Consider the following 19,323-nt stretch of genomic DNA (forward strand, 5'->3'; position numbering starts at 1 on the left):
AAGAATGTGAATAATTTGGATTGGAGTGAATGTGATATAAATTGGATTATCTCTGGACTGAGTTGGACTGTGTCTTTAAATGTGCCTTCAAATGGCATTTGTATACCACTACATGAATAAAACTGAATTGGATAGAAGAGAATTAATTCAACATCACATGTAAAAAAAGATACCATAAAATGTAAATAAATATTTCTGCCAAAGGGGGCTGTACTAGCTGCTGTCAAAGATTACCAAATGGATAGCACGTCTACTGATATTGTCCAATACATTGCAAAAAATATACTATGGCACAGAAGTACAGCTCTGCCCATCATCAGGTCCACTCTTTCTGTGAAATGACATAATGCAAACCAGCAGGCAAAACGTCTTCCTGCACCACAAATAATTATAAATAAATAAACTATTTATAGATGAGGAAAACTTTGAGATAGGAAGCAACTGTTAAAAAAAAAGATTAAGAAATACAGATTGTTCAGTGCTGTGTCTAAACCTTAAATAAATGTCACTTTTTGAACTCTGACTAAAAGAAGGAATATTTTCAGGTGAAGATGCTCATGATATAAATGGTCTTCAGCTGTTATTTTTGTTACATTATCTTCTTTCCAAACCTAAAATAATGACAAGAAAGGCATCTCATTCATTTACCTGCTTGCAGATTCAACACATAAAAAGATCTAGTAGAATGCTGAAATTTTCTAAATAAGGAAATGTATAAGAGACCTTTTTTTTACGAGTCCTAACCCCACCCCCAGAAGCTGTTTAACAATTTCTGCCATGGCCCTGGCTTAAACTATGTTCACAAGAAAAAGCTGTCTAACCCATATCACCCAGTTATTATGCACTTCTCACCTACAGTAACCCTTCCCCCTCTCTCCACACTCATTTTCCCTCTAAACACAAACAAAAAGGTTGTGTTGCCAGCTCTCAAATAGGATCACACTCAGCCGGAGTTAAAAGGCTTAGGCAAATCTGATTTTCTCTGTGGTTCCACCGAAAGCAAGAACTGAGCCAGGGAACTGACACTCCATGAAAAAGACTGGATGATAACACAGCACAGAGCAGGACACAATGGGACACCCCTCATTAGCTTAGTAAGCCATGGTTTGATCTGACATATTAAGAGTGTGACAGCGAAGGCTGTGTGAGTAACAAATATGTACGGGTGTGTGCACTTCATTTCACTGTAACATGTGTCTGTGCAGGGACAAGCATTAAGACTTGATATGGAGAAACAGTGAATGTTTTCACTTAATATGAGCCTTGTTGTTCCACTGACAGCCTGACTGACTGGTCTATGTTGAAAAATATATCTATATTTTACTCTACAAGCCAGAACCACGTCCTGCTGTCAATCATAAAATGTAAATAATGCTTCCCAAGTGGGTTTTCACTGATTTGCAGTCATTCAGTTCTTGTGTGAAAAGTTTAAAATCTTGAGCTGAGCAATTAAATGTTAACTAATTGGAACAACAACAGGTGTTATGTGGGTTATAATAAATTCAAAACAGGACAGAAATTTGATTAAACAGCAATAATCTGTGGTATCAGGCTTAGTGGGCAACTGAACCAAGTGCACATTCTGTAACAGACAGAAAAAACATTAGCCACTGAGGTCTGTGTATTCTCTGTGATGGACTGGTGACCTGTCCAGGGTGTACCCTGCCTCTCACCTGTTAATGCTGGGATAGGCTCCAGCTTACCCGTGACCCGTAATGGACTAAACGGTACAGAGAATGAATGAATAAATGAATGTCTGTGTATTCCAGGTTAAAAAAAAAAAAGATAATTATTCCAGTTTCCAAGAATGTTTTGTGTGTCCAAATGCCAAACTGATTAACAACATTCTTGGGAGTTGAAACAAAATTGAAACTCCTTTTTATCATTTTACACACAAACATCTGCTGACTCATGCATGTACCTCTGGCTCTTTCCTTTGGCGGCTTATTTTACTGAATAAATAAGTGCATCATTGGAAGCAGTAAACATCAAAGAGCTGCAACTTATCAGGCAACAGCCCTTTGCATTAACAGAATCCTACATTTTTGACATTATGTAAACTGATATTACAAGTAAAAGAACAGCATGGAAATTCTAACATATGGAAATCTTTTCAAATTATAATTTTACACCCTATAGCAAAGCTCCTCAGTGTTTTCATGTCTACAAGAGTCCAAGAAGATACTCATCAAAGAATGTTACTTTTAATTTGAGAATCCATAAATAAACTTAAATAATTCAAAAAGAAAAAGAAAAAAAACTGCCAACTTTCCACTACAGTACATCAACAAGTCAATTTAGCAAGAATCAAAGTGTTATTTAATGTTATCAAGAATTTTTAATTATTCTAAAATGTGACAGATTACTAAAGACTGACAACATATGACATCAGTTTACTATTATGCATCTTTTTTTAATCTCAGTAATGGTATTACATTTTGATGGCATGGACTAATTTAATATGAACTATTTGAACTGTTAATCAGTTTGTGCTAACTCTGTGTTGTATTTCTGTCTGACCTATCAGCATGAATGAAGGAACACCACCTTCATCTCTCTAAGACTGAGCTCTTGGTCATTATTTTTCCTCACACAGAGTCAGCATAAAAAACTGCCTCTTCTAATATCTCTCCCCTAAGAATTTTAAGAAACCTTGGAGTCAAAAAGAAGCCATGGTCTATCTGTCTCTCCATCGTGTCACTTGCGCTCTATAACATGACAAAAATCAAGCCACACCTGACTCTCTATGACACCTAGCTTGTAGTACAGCTAACAGTTATCTCCAGTTCTGATTATAAAAATGCTTTTCTAAAAGATTTCCCTACTTTCACCATAAAAGCCCTACAAATGGTCAAGAACACGCCAACCTATTGCCTGATTAACCAAAATGGACAAGTCACTCCATTAGTCATTGAACTCTGCTGGTTACCCAAGACTTCCAGAATTAAACTCAAGCCACAAATTGTTCCCTACAGAGTTACTCTGGGGTGTGTACCCAGCTGTTTAAACTCCAAACTTTGTTCTTCTCAGGAAAGTTGCCTAGTGCTGCCATCCCTATGCATAATGCAGTCTCAATCCAGACTGCTCTTATTTGTGGGTTTACGAGCTATCTAGTGTATTGACAATGCATATTGATTTAGCACTCCAGTGTATAAACCAAGTTTTTCTTTTTTGTTGCACTGAAGCTTCAATTTAATTTTCTCACTTGCAAGTCACTTTTAAAAAAAGCATCCACTAATGTCTAAATGTAAATGTACAAATCAATGAACAAAGTATTACTAATCATATATGCTAAAGTGGGCTTATCTAAGCTAATAAACAACGTAACATCTAAGCTAACTTACATGAAAACACACTGTCTAACTACAGTAACCCTTTCTGCTTCTATGCATTTTGAAGTCAAGTTTTGTGTCCTTTATTAAATAAAACAGGCTCATTGCAAATTGAAATCTGCATCAGAAGGCTCAAGTATACATGCATACCGGTGATGTGCCGTCACACATATGTGAGCACATAACTGTTATATAAATATGTGAAGTTTAGGGTACAGAGATAAAAAAATAAGTATATATTTTTTTGGTAAGAGTGATTCATAAATATTGTTCAACATCAGCTATTCTGCTCCTTATCTCAAGACCTACAGGCCATGTACAAATGTCACTCCAAACAGAATGGTAAGCTAATCTGAAATAAAACTTTATTCTTGCTATTTTTTCTGGATTCAAGCAGAAAAAGAATGTCCCGTAGGCTGAAAAAATAAATAAATAAATACAAAAAAAAAAAAAAAAAATAAGAGCATATCAATTGTGATACAAGAATGAAAAAGGAAGTTGAAGTTAGATAGGGATAAATAGTGAACCAGTAAGTGGATGGACAAATACACACAACAAAAAAAAAAAAAAAAAAAAAAAGATGACATCCAAAGCAAAGATAAGCTGATTCAAAGTCATAGTCTCCTGTAAGTACTGTTGGTTAATAATTATAGTTTGAAATATCTTTACTCCCTTTCTCTCTAATGAGAACATTAAAAAAAACCTTCTTACAATGCTTGGAGCCAGCAGTGGTCTTTTTTGCTGGAAGACTAATCATCTCTGTGAGATTAGGAGCTGAAGGTTAATGCGGGCTCTCACAGATGGGAAAAGGAGCAAAGTGGGAGTGAGGGAGATCAGACCAGACAACGTTCTACAGAGACTGGCAGCATAGCAGAGGCACAGGGGGGCTATAAGTGGTTAAGAGTCTATGGATCAAGGGGAGGAGAGGCCTGAGCCTCATTACACATGTAAATGCAGCTTCCAGCATAGAGGCCCCACTTTAAAGCCTTGCTGTTTTAATTATTCCTTTGCTCTGCCCATGATAATTGGGTTTAACTCAGCCCAAGGCCTGCTGGCAACATAAGGTGAATAAAACACCCTAATGACTGTGTCCATTTTTAATGGTGATGAGTGGAAATACTGGGCCTTCTATTTGATTGGAAAGCAGCAGCGCCTTTTGTCTTGATTTTCCAGACAGGCTCCCGCTGTTTGATTGGTGAATTGTAACAATGCATAGAAAAATGATTCTTATGCTTAATTTTTGTCTACAGTTTTGAGCTGTTTTTAACCCTGCTGTTTTCCAACCGTGTGTATATAGGTATTGTACTATAGCATGTTTATATAAGACATCTTTATCAAACATTAGCAGTCAGTTTTCCTCCAGATATATAAAAAAACATATTGCATATTAATTCAAACATTATTTTAAAAACCAATCCAAAGCTGAAAAGTACAGAAGTTGAGAGCGGCCGTTATCGCTATCTCGACATAAGAAGGACCATTTTCTGATGATAATGGGATAATTGAGAATGAGAAGAGAAACAAAGTTTGTTTTCTCGAGGTAACAAAATGATTAAAGGGGGCTCACCTGGTTTCATTGATAAAAATAGACCCCATTATAGTTGATGGGAAGGGCTACAATCATGGTGTATACATGTTCATTCATTACATGAATGAGTGATTGGTAAAATGTGACAGTCAGACACGTCATAATTTCAGCCTTTGTCAGACTAGATCGAAGTAAAATTGGATGTATTGATCAGTGATGGACAGATGACATCAGATTGCATCTGTTGCTGTACTGAGACATCCCAGTAGAGAACAGCTCTGTACTGGGATGTCTTGTTCTCTCCATGTATGCATGGGTTCTCTCCCAGCTTCCTCCCACAGTCCAAAGACATGTCAGGCTGATTTCAGTTTCTAAATTCTCGCTAGGAGTGACTGTGAGTCCCATTGAATGTTTGTCTCTGTGTTGGTTCTGTGATGGACCAGGAGCAGCTCCAGTTCCCTCGCAACTCTGCATTTGAATAATCTGTTATCTTGAGAAAACAAGATAAATTATCCCATTATCACAAGAAAACAGTGTTAAAATAACATGCAAACCTGGCCACTCTCGGCTTCCATAGAAAAGAAAAGCTGGCAAATATAAACACTTTGTTTAACTATGAGCCTCCAGAAAATTATGTCGATAAGCTGCTTGAGTAAAGTTCTTTCATGGTTTATGGTTTCTGTTATGTTAATTTCTTCTGGTTAGTCTTGGTTTTTGTTACAATTTGGTTTTCTGTTCCTGCTTGCCATCTGCTCTACATGTTGTCAGTTGCCCATAGTTTGGCTGCAGTCACACTGCAGGCAAAACGCGCCCAAATCTGACTTTTTCCTCCCATATATGATCCATATCTAATTGTTTTTATCACAGTTTGATGAACACAAATCAGATTCTTTTTTATTCAAATCCAACTCAGGCCAGTTTCATTTGTGGTTCTAAATGACATACATATCTCATGTTTTCCAAAAACGACCACAGTCAGAACAGTCATGTCGCATTTCATCTTTTACAGCATTGAAACAAGACAGATGTTTTGATTTTGTGCTGGAGGAGGTTGGACATGATAGTCAAGTCATATTATGTGCATGTGGGTAACTTCAGGCTAGTAGACTCTTCACACTTACTTGCTCACACCTCTATAGTGGTCACATTTAAATTATATTTTGAAAAGCCATGTAAATATATCATATCTCAGCTATAAATCAGAATTGTAGCGATGACACATAAATTAGCAGAATTAACCTCTATCAGACCACGATCCTCCATAGAGTGAAAAATTATATGCATACCAGGAAACCACAGACACCAACCAGTTAAAATAATATGATACATTTAAAAACTTCTGAGTCCGACTAAACTAAATCTGATTGGCTGCTTAAGAGGCAGGCCTAGATGAATGACTAATATTGGAAGATTAATTCACTATCACCAATCTTTTCTGACACCCATCATGTTCATAGCGACTGATGAGAGGATCTGTCCTTGTCAGAGAATTCTGTTCTGACTGAGGTGATGTTCACGCCTGGTTCTGTTGGACGGTTCCTGAATAAATAATAAACCCCCACAATGCTGCCTGATCTCCTGGAAACTCATCCATAACTCTTTGCGGACTGCTCAGGACAGTGGATAGCAAAAATGACCAGCAAATATTTACAAGAGTGATTTAAATATCAAAAATGGCTTTAGCTGCAAGGGACAGAAAAATTAAAATTAGTCTTGTGGATTAAAAAGTCTTGTGAATTGTTCTGATTACAAAAATAGTTGTTACCTATATTTAAACTTGCACTGCTCATGTAGATTCCAATAATGTGGAGGGCAGGCATGTTACTTAAATTGTTGCAAAAATCTATAAACATGAACGATGAAGGCTAAACTTTGTTAAGAAACATATTGAATAGGCACAAAACAAAAAGACAAAGACAGAGACAAGAAGTTGTAAAATGTTACATCTTTACTAGAATTCATTTCTTCTCCTCTCTCTTTCCAGTTCCTTTCCACTCAGTGCCACTCTCTTGCTCTGATATTTGTGTGTTTGAACTTTCAGGATTGAGCCTGATGGTTTACTGTCTAGAGTCAATAAAAGCAGAGTCTTTCTGCTTTGAAACGATTAGCAGGGATGCACATGTAGAAACACTGATAAACTATACAAACAGGATTCAATAAAATGAACAACTAAAATAAAATATTAGAAAGCAAAGCTATAAAGTATGATAAAAAGGAAGAAATGCTCTATATAAACAAATTAACTGAACTGATAAAACATTGTGCAAACCTTGATGACTTGAGCTGCCTGTGCTTCCTACATATATATATATATATATATATATATATATATATATATGTATATATATATATATATATATATATATTAGAAATGATACATGTTTGGACATTTTTTATTATACAAACACATTTACATAAAGTGTATTAATAGCAAAGTAAGATTTCTATCTTTTCTTACATCTAATCTGCAAATCTTCATAAGATCTCATCACTAGACTGCAGTTGGAGTTAAATAAAGAATCATCTAATTTTCTAATCTCATCTTTATTGATCTGAGAACTTCATGAGTCATATCAAAAGAAATGTCTGCTCCAATTAGCTCATTTTTATTAGAATATAACACAGCTTTCTTTTAGTGAAATCAAAGTTGCGGAGGCAAGTTTTTGTTGAAAGAAAAAAACGTGGGGGGGTCCTGCTGTCCTGCAACCAATCTAGAATCTAGTCGTCCGAGGCAGAAACCTCTCGTGATCAAATGTGATAGGAATAAAAGAAGAAACATAGTAACAACCGGAAAACACAACACCCAGCATGGCAGAGGACATACATGATGTCCTCATGTAAGATGGTGGATGATGAAGATGGTGGTCTTGCGACTATTGTAAACAGAAAAATCCAGAAGTGAAAAAATAACAGACTGGAGAGCGTGAATACAGACTTTATATCCTTCCTTGTTCCCCAGTCAGCTCGCTTTCTGATTGGCTACATTCTGTTCCACATCACAATCCACACACAATTCAGGAGTCGTCGCCTTTCCACACAAGTGAAAATTTTTGGTCGTAAATATTGAACATGGTCAGTACTTCAGATTGCTGGCCATGGCCCATTTTGGTAGCGATTACTGGGACAAATTCGCTCATAACACACCTCAGACCAAATGATAATTTGATAGGAAAATCTTATAAGATGTAAGTTAATCAGGTGTTTGCTTTTCTTGGTCAGGAAAGGACAAAAACAGCCTGATAATCTGTATGTGTGTATCGAGCCTTAATGGAAGAAAAGTGTTGTCTTGTTGTTTATTTCTGCTGGGCCCTTTGTCCCTTTGTCCTTTGTTTTCTGACCTTAAAGTGATGTGTTTTAAACTCATTTTAATGTCACAGTGACATTTATCATGTAGATTCCTGGTGCTTTACTTGCCCAGCTGAGAAACCTCGCTTTACAACTTCTTACAACTTAAAACGCTTCATCACTTCACAGCTGAGTTTTGCCTTATGCACCAAGTCACATGCTAGCAAATGGATATCAACACGTTGATCGTTTTGAACACGCACCATGGTTGATTCATTAGAGAAATGCAGGGGGGCATCATTGGATGAAGCAAAAAAAAAAAAAGAAAGAAAAAGGGACAGAGCAAGAGATAAGACAACAGTCAAAATTGGACTAACTTTTACTGGCTGGACAGAGTTGGAGAGCTGGAGAGAGTTACAGGTATGATGCAATATGGATGCTGAATAAGGTGCAGTTAGGGAGCGTCTCACTGAGAAAATCTGCTCAGTAGCGCTTCTTTAAGACCTGTAGTGTGACTGTAGCTATATAGCCTATCCACCATCTGTTCTTCTTTTAATCACCTGCTACTGCTTTAGTAATTACTCCTTAGCCTTTTTAGTCCTTGTCACATCTGCTTATCTTGTTTATCTTGTAGTGTGGTTTCTTTTAGCGTTTTGGTTTTAGCTCTTGGATCCCATGCTTTGGCAGCCTTTTATGTTTAGATTTTTGGTAAGTAAAGCTTTTCATATCTACATCCAGCCAGCTTTGTTCTGCATTTGGATCTCCTCTCACTACAAATCTTAAGAAATTAATTTGCTGAGTAAAGCAGAGAGCATACTGTAGGGAGTAAAGTTGAAGTGAGCATTAACATTAAAAAGTTTTATCCTGGGCAGATTCCAATGTTGTCTTCTTTCACTTCAAACCGATCTCACATCTAACAACTTACATCCTGACACTTAATAAGTAGTCACTTGTATAGATTTTGAATGCAAAGCGTACACCCACATTCAAGGCTTTTCAAGTTGGTGGCGCAATAGACATGACTGCATTACCATGGCAATGGGGAAAATGTCAGTGAAGCTTTTATTACTAAAAGCTTCACTGACATTTGGGTATTCTAATGCCTGACATTAATTGTCAAATCTACTGTTAATGCTTAACAAAGTAGCATAGTGAAGGGAGTTGTTATGTAGATAAGAAGTTAATATAAAGACTGGAAAAAAGAAGCATTGTCAGGATTGCATTTGACCATGACACTCATGTTTGGGAGTTGTTTGTCTGCTCTTTTCTCTCCTCTTTATTTCTAGCTTGGTAATTAGGGCTTAGTGTAGAAATATATTTTACTGTCCGTGTTTACTATCAGTGCAGCTGGTGTGTCACTCGTCACCACAGATGGATAACTGGCAATAGCCATAAAGTTATTATTCTACATATATTGAAGACTGATCAAGCATCAGTATGTGATAAGTTGGAAATGAGATTTTATTTCTTTCATTGTGGTGTTCATAAAACTGAAATCATTCATATATCTATTCAATCATTTCACCTGCTTCAAATCCTTTCAGGATGGAGTCTTTCATCATGTATCTGAAATTACTGTGTCTCAGTACTTCATTATCCAAATTATCCTTCATGTCAGTTTAACAGAAAACTCTTGGTATCTTTTGTATGTCAATAAATATGTCACATCTTTAGGGTTGTGTGTTGTGAATTTTTACTGGGCTAACATTTTCAAGAAATGTACGTAAAATTCTCCTTTATGATTGTTTTTTTTTTATGTCAATAAGAAACACATACCTGTCCAGGTTTGGCATCTTCACATATAGAGGCTTCATAAGGTGTTGCCAGTTCAGGAGGATTGTCATTTACATCCAGAATCCGAATGCTCACTGCTGAGAAGGATGCCATTGTATGGTTATCTACAGAAGGGAAACAAAGAAAACATTAGGAGTTTTGGCAAATGTGTCTAGATGTCTGCATTATAATTTATGTCCAATTTATAATGACAAAACATCAACTGGGAGTGTGGTGAGATTGTCACACAGAAAACTAGTGTTTGGAAATGAAATGATTGAGAGTCTGTATTTTCTATAGTTGAGTTAGAGGTGTTTCAGCCACATTTGTCAGTCATCCAACAACTGTGATTTAAATTATCCATTAAAACTGTCGACAGCCCACATTGCATTTACACTTTACACCTATAACTGCAACCCAAAGTATATTTTTCATTTGAAGCCTGTTATTTTCAGACTTCAGTGTACCTATGTCTATTACTGTGGGCTGGAAGTCCTGCCAAACTGCAGCTCAACACACAGCAGCACTTTAACTCCTTGCAATTTTGTGGACATTGACGGAAGACTGCAGCTGCTGCAATGCTGCTGACATGCAGATTTTTCCATAATAGGGTGGTATAGACAAGGTATAAGACTCTTAATAGACAGCACTCATAACGCATTTCTGCATGAGTAAGGCGAGATGCAGATGTACACATCTTTTAACAAGGAGGCAGGTGTAGTCAGTTTGTTGTTGCATGGTAAGAGGATTTATTCTAATGTCCTTCAAATTACACACATTATCTGGAAATCACTGGTTCCTGTGACTGACATAAAAGAAAATGACACTAGAGATGCTATTTTTGTCTCTAGGTCCTCACGGTCTGATAATGACACCACCATATACATCTTTTTCATAGTCTAAGTGCAAATGGCACACATAAGCAAGTTATAATGGCAAGGAAATGCTTTTGGCAAAATCAAAAATTTAGTCTTGTAATTTTACTGTTTCTGTTGTTTTAGATGATACAGGAAGAATTCCTTCACAGTGCACTCTTACAACAGTTTTGTTAATAGACCAGAATGTAAATGTAGGAGTGGAGAAGATTATACAATTAGGACAGCCAAACCCCACTTTAAATTAGCTCAGTTCTTCCTTGAATCTTATTTCCCATTCCTAATCATACAATAATGTCTGTTGAAGTTTCCATTTTGCTCACAAAACACTGTGTACAGTGCAGGGGGGGAGCCTGAGGCCCAGAGCATGTGTGTGTGTGCCTATGTGAGGATGTAAGTTTGAGAGGAAAACAGGAAAGAGGCATAGAACATTATGTGGGAGTTTAATGAGTGATTTGGTTGCTTGCAGTGCTGGTTTGGATATCCTGGTTAATTAGAGTACACAGAGTATGAATAAATCAGCATACACAACTATCATCGCACAGTTAAGACATTTGAGTGGCACCCCACTGAAAACGTAACAACATGCAGCTACTTGCAACTACTCACGGTTGGAAAATCTACATAAATCGTTGCAGTTAAAGCGTGCCACTGAATGAATTTAAACTGTTGTATTTCTGCAGTTATAGCAGATTGTTCATTAGTATTATAACGTAAATTTACTCATATAAATACATACCAGGCTGTTAAAGGTAAGTGAATGTGTAAAAGCTCCACTATGAATTAAGTTAGCCATTGTATTTGCAAAGAATGGTTAGTGACTAATAATCTTTAATTCCAATCAAATGTCCAATCAAAATTTTAATGTGTCAAGATTGTTGTTACCATGGTTTCTATGGACACTGCTACATGCATGGCACATTCCAGTCCTGTATTGGGCTGTCTGCTGTCAGTGGGCGGCATTCCATTTCAAACTCCTGCAGAACAGCAATATTTGGAGTTTTATATTAGCCTATGTAATTTTTATGTATACTGTATTTCCATGGATATGAATATGTGGCAAAGGGTATTTAACCTAACCTCACCTAAATATAAACAGGTAGTTATTATTATTATTATTATTATTATTATTATTATTATTATTATTATTATTATTATTATTATTATTATGTTGTTCCAGTGGACTGGTTTTTATGTCACAATGGCAACTTGAAATCTGGACACTAAGAGGCAGTGGAAAAATTGTGTGTGTGTGCAGATCAACTCTTGAACTAATACTACTATAAAAACTATTTTACTTTAATTTATTTAATCAAACTGGACTTTAGTTAGTGCATTGCATAAAAAGTCTACAACTTGGACTTGCACTCAAAAGACTTGAGACTTGACTTGGGATTTGAACCTTGTGAACGATCTTTCATTTACATTTTTTTTCTTCATGATCTTCTCTTTGTCTGATCTCCTGTTTGCTGTTTGTTCCCTGGAATGTAACACTGATGTAATACCATCCAAACACAGATGTGTCTGCATCCACATGCACAATCAATAAAAACAATGCCTTAGTGCCACAGCAGCATAAACGTTAGCTTGTTAATACTTTTGTAGTAAAGTAATGTTAACTCCATCGGTTTCACTGAATGTATTCAGAAGAACAATGAAACATTTACATAACACAATGAGTTAAAATTAAACCAATAAACCATCACACTCATTGTAAATAACACTGTTTTACTGGGTCTGCTTATTAGAAAAATAAGTGAAAGTGCCTGTCTTGATACTCAAGGTCATTGTACAGATAATAACAAGGTAAAAACACAGTAAATAATAAAAAAAATAAATAAATAAATGACATGTAAATAATGACAAAGCAATAAAAAAGTGAATAAATATCAAAACAAATATCAACTGGTTAGGCACTGTCTAGGCCAGGGTTCTCCAAATCCGGTTCTCGTGAGCTACTGTCCTGCAGGTTTTGGATTCTACCCTGATGCAACACACCTGACTCAAATCACTGGGTCATTAACAGGCTTGTGCAGAGGTGTGTTGTAGTAGGAGACATCTAAAGGACAGTAGCCAACAAGGACCGGAGTTGGAGACCCCTGGTCTAGGCTTACCCACTCATCTAGAGAAGTCAAGCCAGAACAGGTGGGTTTTAACTGTGACCTAAAGGACTTAGTGTGGAAGCGAACTTATATTGCGAAGACTGGGCGGTAGTGAATTCCCCCCCTCCCCACCCCCAACTGTGTTGAGGCAAACAGGAGGGACAGTAAGATGAATAGATGAAAAGGATCTGAGGGTACGGACAGGATCAACAACATGGAGAAGGTCAGAGATGTATGAAGGGGGAGGTTGTGAATGGCCTTGTATGTTAATAGGATTAATTTAAACTGAATATGATATGTGACAGGGAGCCAGTGGGGTTTCTGCAGCACAGGTGTGATGTGGGAAGTAGATAGTGTCATTGTAATGATTTGAGATGCTGTGTTTTGTACTAGTTGTAGCTTACAGATTTTTTTTTCATAGAGGGATGTTGTACAGAAGGGATTTGCAATAGTCAAGAGGTGTCTAGACTGTAAACCAGTACGGCAGCAGTGTGAGGGAAGGACGAAGACGCTTGACGCTGCAGGGATGAAAGTAAGTTGACTGGATTTTATGATTGATATGGAAACTAAAGGAGAGTGTGCTATCCAGGAATTGTCAATGGCTACTGTGAAACTGCTAGATTTGGTTAAAGTGGACTTTGTAATAATAAGCCAACATTTTTCTGATTTGTCATTATTTAATTTAAGAAAACTGCATGTGAACCATGATTTTACTTCAGTAAAGCAGTCAGAGAGGGATGAAGGAAGGAGGGTGGAGTCAGGTTCACTGAAAATGTAGAGCTGGGTGTCATCCGCATAGCAGTCGAAGAGGACATGATGTTTCCAGAAAATCCAAGGGAGAGTATATAGATGATAAACAGCAGGGGACCCAGGGCAGAATCCTGGGTAACACCTGTGGTGACTGGGACTGGGTGGGCTGTGAAAGATTTTAACTAAACTAACTGAGTGCGGCCAGAGAGATAAGACTTAAACCAAGCAAGGGGGGAATGAGTGATGCCAACAAAAAGCAGTCTGTCCTGGAGGATGGTGTGTGAGATGGTATCAAATGCCACATTCAGGTCAAGCAGAATGAGAATGGAAATCACATCGGAATCAGCAGCCAGAAGGAGATCATTAGTGATTTTGAATAAAGCAGTTTCAGTTGAATGGAGAGGGTGGAAGCTGGACTGGAATTGTTCATAGAGCTTATTGCTTAAGAGATGGATATGGGGATGAAAAGCAAAGTTTTTTTTGAGGATGTTAGAAGGGTATGGAATACTGGCAATAGGACAGAGATCATCAAGGTTGTTGGGCTCAGCACCAGCACTTCGTGCTGTTCTTATGCATGAAAAGTGCTTTATAAATAAAGTTTGATTTCATTTGATTTTATTCTTCAGTAATGGAGTGACAGCTGCTGTTTTGAGAGGAGATGGAACAATTCCAGTCACAAGAGAAGAATGAATAATGCGAGTAGTAATGAGGGCCAGAGAGTAGACAGTAGCTTTGACAAGAGCAGTAGGAATAGGGTCTAATTGGCAAGTTGAGGATTTTTTTTTCTTCAATCAGAGATTTTCATAACAGAGGGAAGAGTAAATGTTGGAATTACCTGAGAATGGGGGACTGAATGAGTAAAGGAGGATGGAATTTGATAGTTTGTAAGAATAAGCTGCTGATGGATGTTATTGATTTTTTATCAGAGAAGAAAAATATGTGTCACAGAAAGAAGTAGAATACATATGTGGAGGAAAAGAATCAGGAGGCTGTGTGATGTGCTTCAAAACAGAGAACAGAGCTTTTTAATCACCTTCCGTTATACAGATTAGACCGGAATTGTATATGGATTTGGCTTGCATGATACTGATAATGAGTGCTATGACTGAAGTACATTTCCTTGTGTATAGTTAGACCACCTTCTCTACATTCAGGAAAAAAAAGCTATAACTATAAGTTACAAACTGCAGTATAATTCACACTTCACACTGCAGGGCTTAGAGGTCAAATCCTTTTTTTTTTTGTTTACAGAAATCTGGTTTTTATTGCATGGTTGCTCACAGTATCATTTCAATGTGACCTTCATCATAGTTAAGTGTCAATGGTACATGGCCCTGAAATGACATGAAATGAAAACACAACGTCAAATGCAGCACACTGCAGAGATAAATACGGATGCTACATTATGTAGCATGTGTGTATGAGTTTCGAAGTTGCGCAGTAAATTTTTCACATTTGATCTTTCCATATCCTGCCTCCTCAGCAAAGATTTGTTATATCTGTCTCACTAGAGTGATGTAAAAGTTGGTGCAACAAGATCATTTAGACTGAGGTCACTTTGTCACAGATCAGCTATGTATCCGATTCAGGACCACACATGAAAGTGCCCTGGGTCGGATTTAAAAAATAAAAAAAATCTGATTTGTGCTGTCATTAAAAAATCTGATACGAGTCACATACAGGAAAATAACTGAAATTGAACTTCTGTGTGAACATAGCCTAAGTTTAGATAAGTTTTCAGTGTGGGTCTAGATCAGTGAATTTTCATACACATTAAAAATTTGTTGGTTACGATATATGTTAAGAGCATATTTACTAATCTAAATATATTTCCATGTACATCTATAGGCTTTCTGCATTTAGTAAAGCAACAAAAGTGCCAGTGGAGAGGGACAGTGCTGTACAAAATGCTGGTAGATAAAACTAAAGATACGGGACCAACTGTTATTGAGAGATCTTGACCTCAGCTATCATGCAATAACTCATGTGTTATACTGTTACGACCCGACTTAAGGGGTATGGACGGGCGTAACAAAAAACACGGTGAGGACAGATGTAATTTCAAAATAAAAGCACATTTATTTACAACTCCCGTGATAAGTGATGGACAACCTGTAAAACAAAAGATGAGCTGGGGTTAGCGGACCGGCAGAAAGAAACAAACCAAAACCTATACCAAACACTCACCGAGTGCACACACAGACACTACCGCAACTCGGTGAGGAAACTAAAACCAAACAAAAGCAACAGGCCCTTAAACTAAAGTGGGCACTAAACTGGGGGTGCTGTCACCCAATTTCACAAATTTAACAATCAGATTAAGATCTGAATCTACAGTTGCATTCCCTGTCACTTTAATAAGGTTTTATTATATAAACAGTAGTACAGATTGGTATTTATTCCAGTTTTACAATTATAGATAGAGTTGTAAAAACGAATGTTTACTTCATATTTGAAACATATTGTACAGTTGGACTGGAGATCATTAGTAACTAAATAATTTGTGTTAAGAAAAAATAAATATGTGGGTTGATTTAGGAAGTTACAGCTTTTGCATGACATCTACAAGTGACACTGACAACAGCTAATAGTTTTTGGTAAAAATAAAAAATAAAAAAAAATAAATAAAAAAATAACTCCCCGATTAGCTTGGAGCAAGGAGAATTTTATGTAAAACCCAATCTGGCATAACACACTGCCTGGCCAATTATTGGATAATGAATGCATGGGTAATTATCTTTCAGCTGGCAACAAGTTGTTTAACCCTGACTGATGCAATGAGTAGGTTCTCCTTTCTTAAACATCCCGTGGTCATGAAAAAGATGTCAAATCCTTGGCATCCATCAACACTGGAAACATCTAAGGAGATTGCAGAAAATGGTAAAATTAGGTTAAGAACTGTCCAACACATAATTAAAAACTGAAAGGATACTGGAAAACCATCATCTTCCAGGAATAAAGGTATCGGAAAAACATCTTGAATGATGGTGATTAGTGGTCACTTAAACGTTTGGTGAAACCAAATCAAAGAAAAACAATAGTAGAACTTAGAGCTATGTTTAATAGTGAAAGTAAGAGCATTTCTACACACATATTGTGATGGGAACTTAAGGCATTGGGAATGAACAGCTGTGCAGCCATAAGAAAACCATAAATTAGTGAGACTAACCAGAGAAAAAAGCTTCAGTTTGCTAGGAAGCATTAAGATTAGACTCTGCAGTCCAGATTTATGCTACTCCAGAACAATGGGTGCATCAGAGTAAGAAGAGAGGCAGATGAAGTGATGCACCCATCATGCCTGGTGTCTGCTGTACAAGCCTGTGAGGGCAGTGCTATGATCATGCCAAGATTCAGGGGGCTCAAAATATGAAAGAGTGGTTCAGGAAGCATGAGACATCATTTTCACACTTGGATTGGTCACCGGAGAGTCCAGACCTGAACCCTACTGAGAATATTTGCACATTGGTTGTACTCTCCCATCATCAATACAAGTTTTCAATACAAAAAAAATATTCAAAACTGGATGTAAATAAATCTTGTGACATTGCAGAAGCTTATCAAAATGAAGCCACAGTGAATGCTGCTGTAATCAAAGCTAAAGGCAGAACAATGAAATACTGGTGTGTGTGTGTGACTGCTTTTATTTGGTGGCGACTTCTTTTGGCCAGACAGTGTCCTGCCGATTTAGACTGTGAAGCTGTACAGTTTGCTGTCACTGGATTTTTCTCACTAAAATAATATACAGGATAAAATAATGCACAGACATGCTGATCTCTTGTGTTGTTGGAAATACAAAGCAAATGCATCTAAAGTCGTGTATAACTTTTCATACAATATGTATGAACAGGTAATGAGAATATCTTGTATTCTTTGTCCTGTGAGCGAATAAGAATGTCCCCCTCTCCCAAACATGCCCATGCGGTGTATATGGATGAAGACAGGTATGAATTATGATTGGATTTAAGATTATACTGTATGAACTCTGGCTGTCATGACATAAACTGTGTGAAGGGTAATATGATAAAATGGAATCCACGTTCTGATTCTTTTTACCGGGACCAGGTGATGTCGGCCTCATGGCAACCAGGAAATTACTAAGTTTGGTCATAATATGATGTGTATACATGTATATATGGCAAGGTGTAAAGTGTCATCCATAAATTTTCATCTAAACCCAATCAGGAAGTAAGTAAAGCGTTTTAATAAAGTATTACTGTATTGTTGATAGAACACATGTTGGTAAAAATACCACATTTCATGAATGTTACGTCCCATTTCAGGGGTATGAGTGGGGTGCAACATAAAAGACAGTTGCGGACAGGTGTATAAGTAAAACACAGCCTTTTATTGTGGTGAGTTTAAATAAGAGATAAAACAAGAAGTCAAACCTAACCAAGTGTTGGGGTTAGAGGAACTGCTGAAAGGAATTAAAAAGGTTAAATCTGAAACCATACACGAAACCCGCTGAGTAAACCATACAAAAATTATACAAACAAAAGAGTGCACATAACTCGGCGTGATAACTAAATAACAAAAGGTGCAGCAGTTCCAATAAACTAAATGAACACAGTCACCAACAATTAGCCTAAGCTAGCCCAACACAACACAAACAAAAGTTTAACACAAAGGTTAACGAAATGGCAAAACACGTAGTAACCCGAAGCGCAACTCAAACCTAAACTGTGTGCAATACAAAGGTAAGCCCAACTTAACAAGACTATAATTACGTCCCCAAGGGAAACACGAACAGGTAGGTTTAACCCTGCTGTAAATACAAAATAGTCTAAAAATCACCAGGCTACCATTTAGCACAGCAAACACACAGAAAAGCAACGCCACCATAATTCTGCCAAACTGAGGGGAAGCCGCTATCCAGCTTCTCCCTCCTGAATATGATCCCTGCAGCAGCCCTTTATTTCCGGGACTCCACTAAGCTGCAAGGTGATTGGCTGGGCACTGAGCCAATCAGCGGGTAGGAGACCGGGGTGTGTCTGATCCAGCCACTCCGAACGGACATCAGGGCCAGGCATTTGCATGTAGGATGAGCCCCAGCTGTCTGCAATGAGCAGCACCCGTAACAATGAAGGACAGAGTTATAAGTCATATCTTAAAGTGTAAAAACAACAGATGTGGGCGTTTAACTTTAATGACTTGCTATAGCAAAACACATGGTTTAACAGCTGACATAATGTACTACAGACAATCAGAAGAACAAGACAGGCCAGATTAACCAGAAAAAGCAAAACAAAGCAATCATCATCAGCTTGATGAAGAACTGTCTCACCACTCAGTTCTAAAAGTGGCACACCAGCGGATGAGGCTGCTGGGTTCAACTAACAGCATATACCTCACCTCAATGCATGGTTTTAATTTACTGCTTTTAACCAAGGCAGCAAGAAGATTAATGCATTAAGAGTTCCACTAGGCCTACATTTCTTTTCCTCTAATTCTGCTGCTTTTCCTGCTGTGCAAGAATGAAAGCCTGCAATCATCAGATGTGCACATTTTACATTTCACATATACTGTATGTATATATATATATATATATATGTAGGAAGCACAGGCAGCTCAAGTCATCAAGGTTTGCACAATGTTTTATCAGTTCAGTTAATTTGTTTATATAGAGCATTTCTTCCTTTTTATCATACTTTACAGCTTTGCTTTCTAATATTTTATTT

At 37.2% G+C, this 19,323-nt stretch overlaps 1 protein-coding gene across 2 annotated transcripts in view; it reads right to left on the reverse strand.

Moving 5' to 3' along the window:
- LOC121637304 (cadherin-22) overlaps positions 1-19,323 on the reverse strand; it is a 90,736-nt gene that overhangs the window by 21,527 nt on the left and 49,886 nt on the right. For both annotated transcript variants that reach the window (XM_041981360.1, XM_041981361.1), the window contains one exon: positions 9,922-10,043. In XM_041981360.1, coding sequence (XP_041837294.1) covers positions 9,922-10,043 — 122 coding nt within the window. The remainder of the gene's footprint in view (positions 1-9,921; positions 10,044-19,323) is intronic.

This window comes from Melanotaenia boesemani, chromosome 3, assembly GCF_017639745.1.
Source record: "Melanotaenia boesemani isolate fMelBoe1 chromosome 3, fMelBoe1.pri, whole genome shotgun sequence".
NCBI lineage: Eukaryota > Metazoa > Chordata > Actinopteri > Atheriniformes > Melanotaeniidae > Melanotaenia > Melanotaenia boesemani.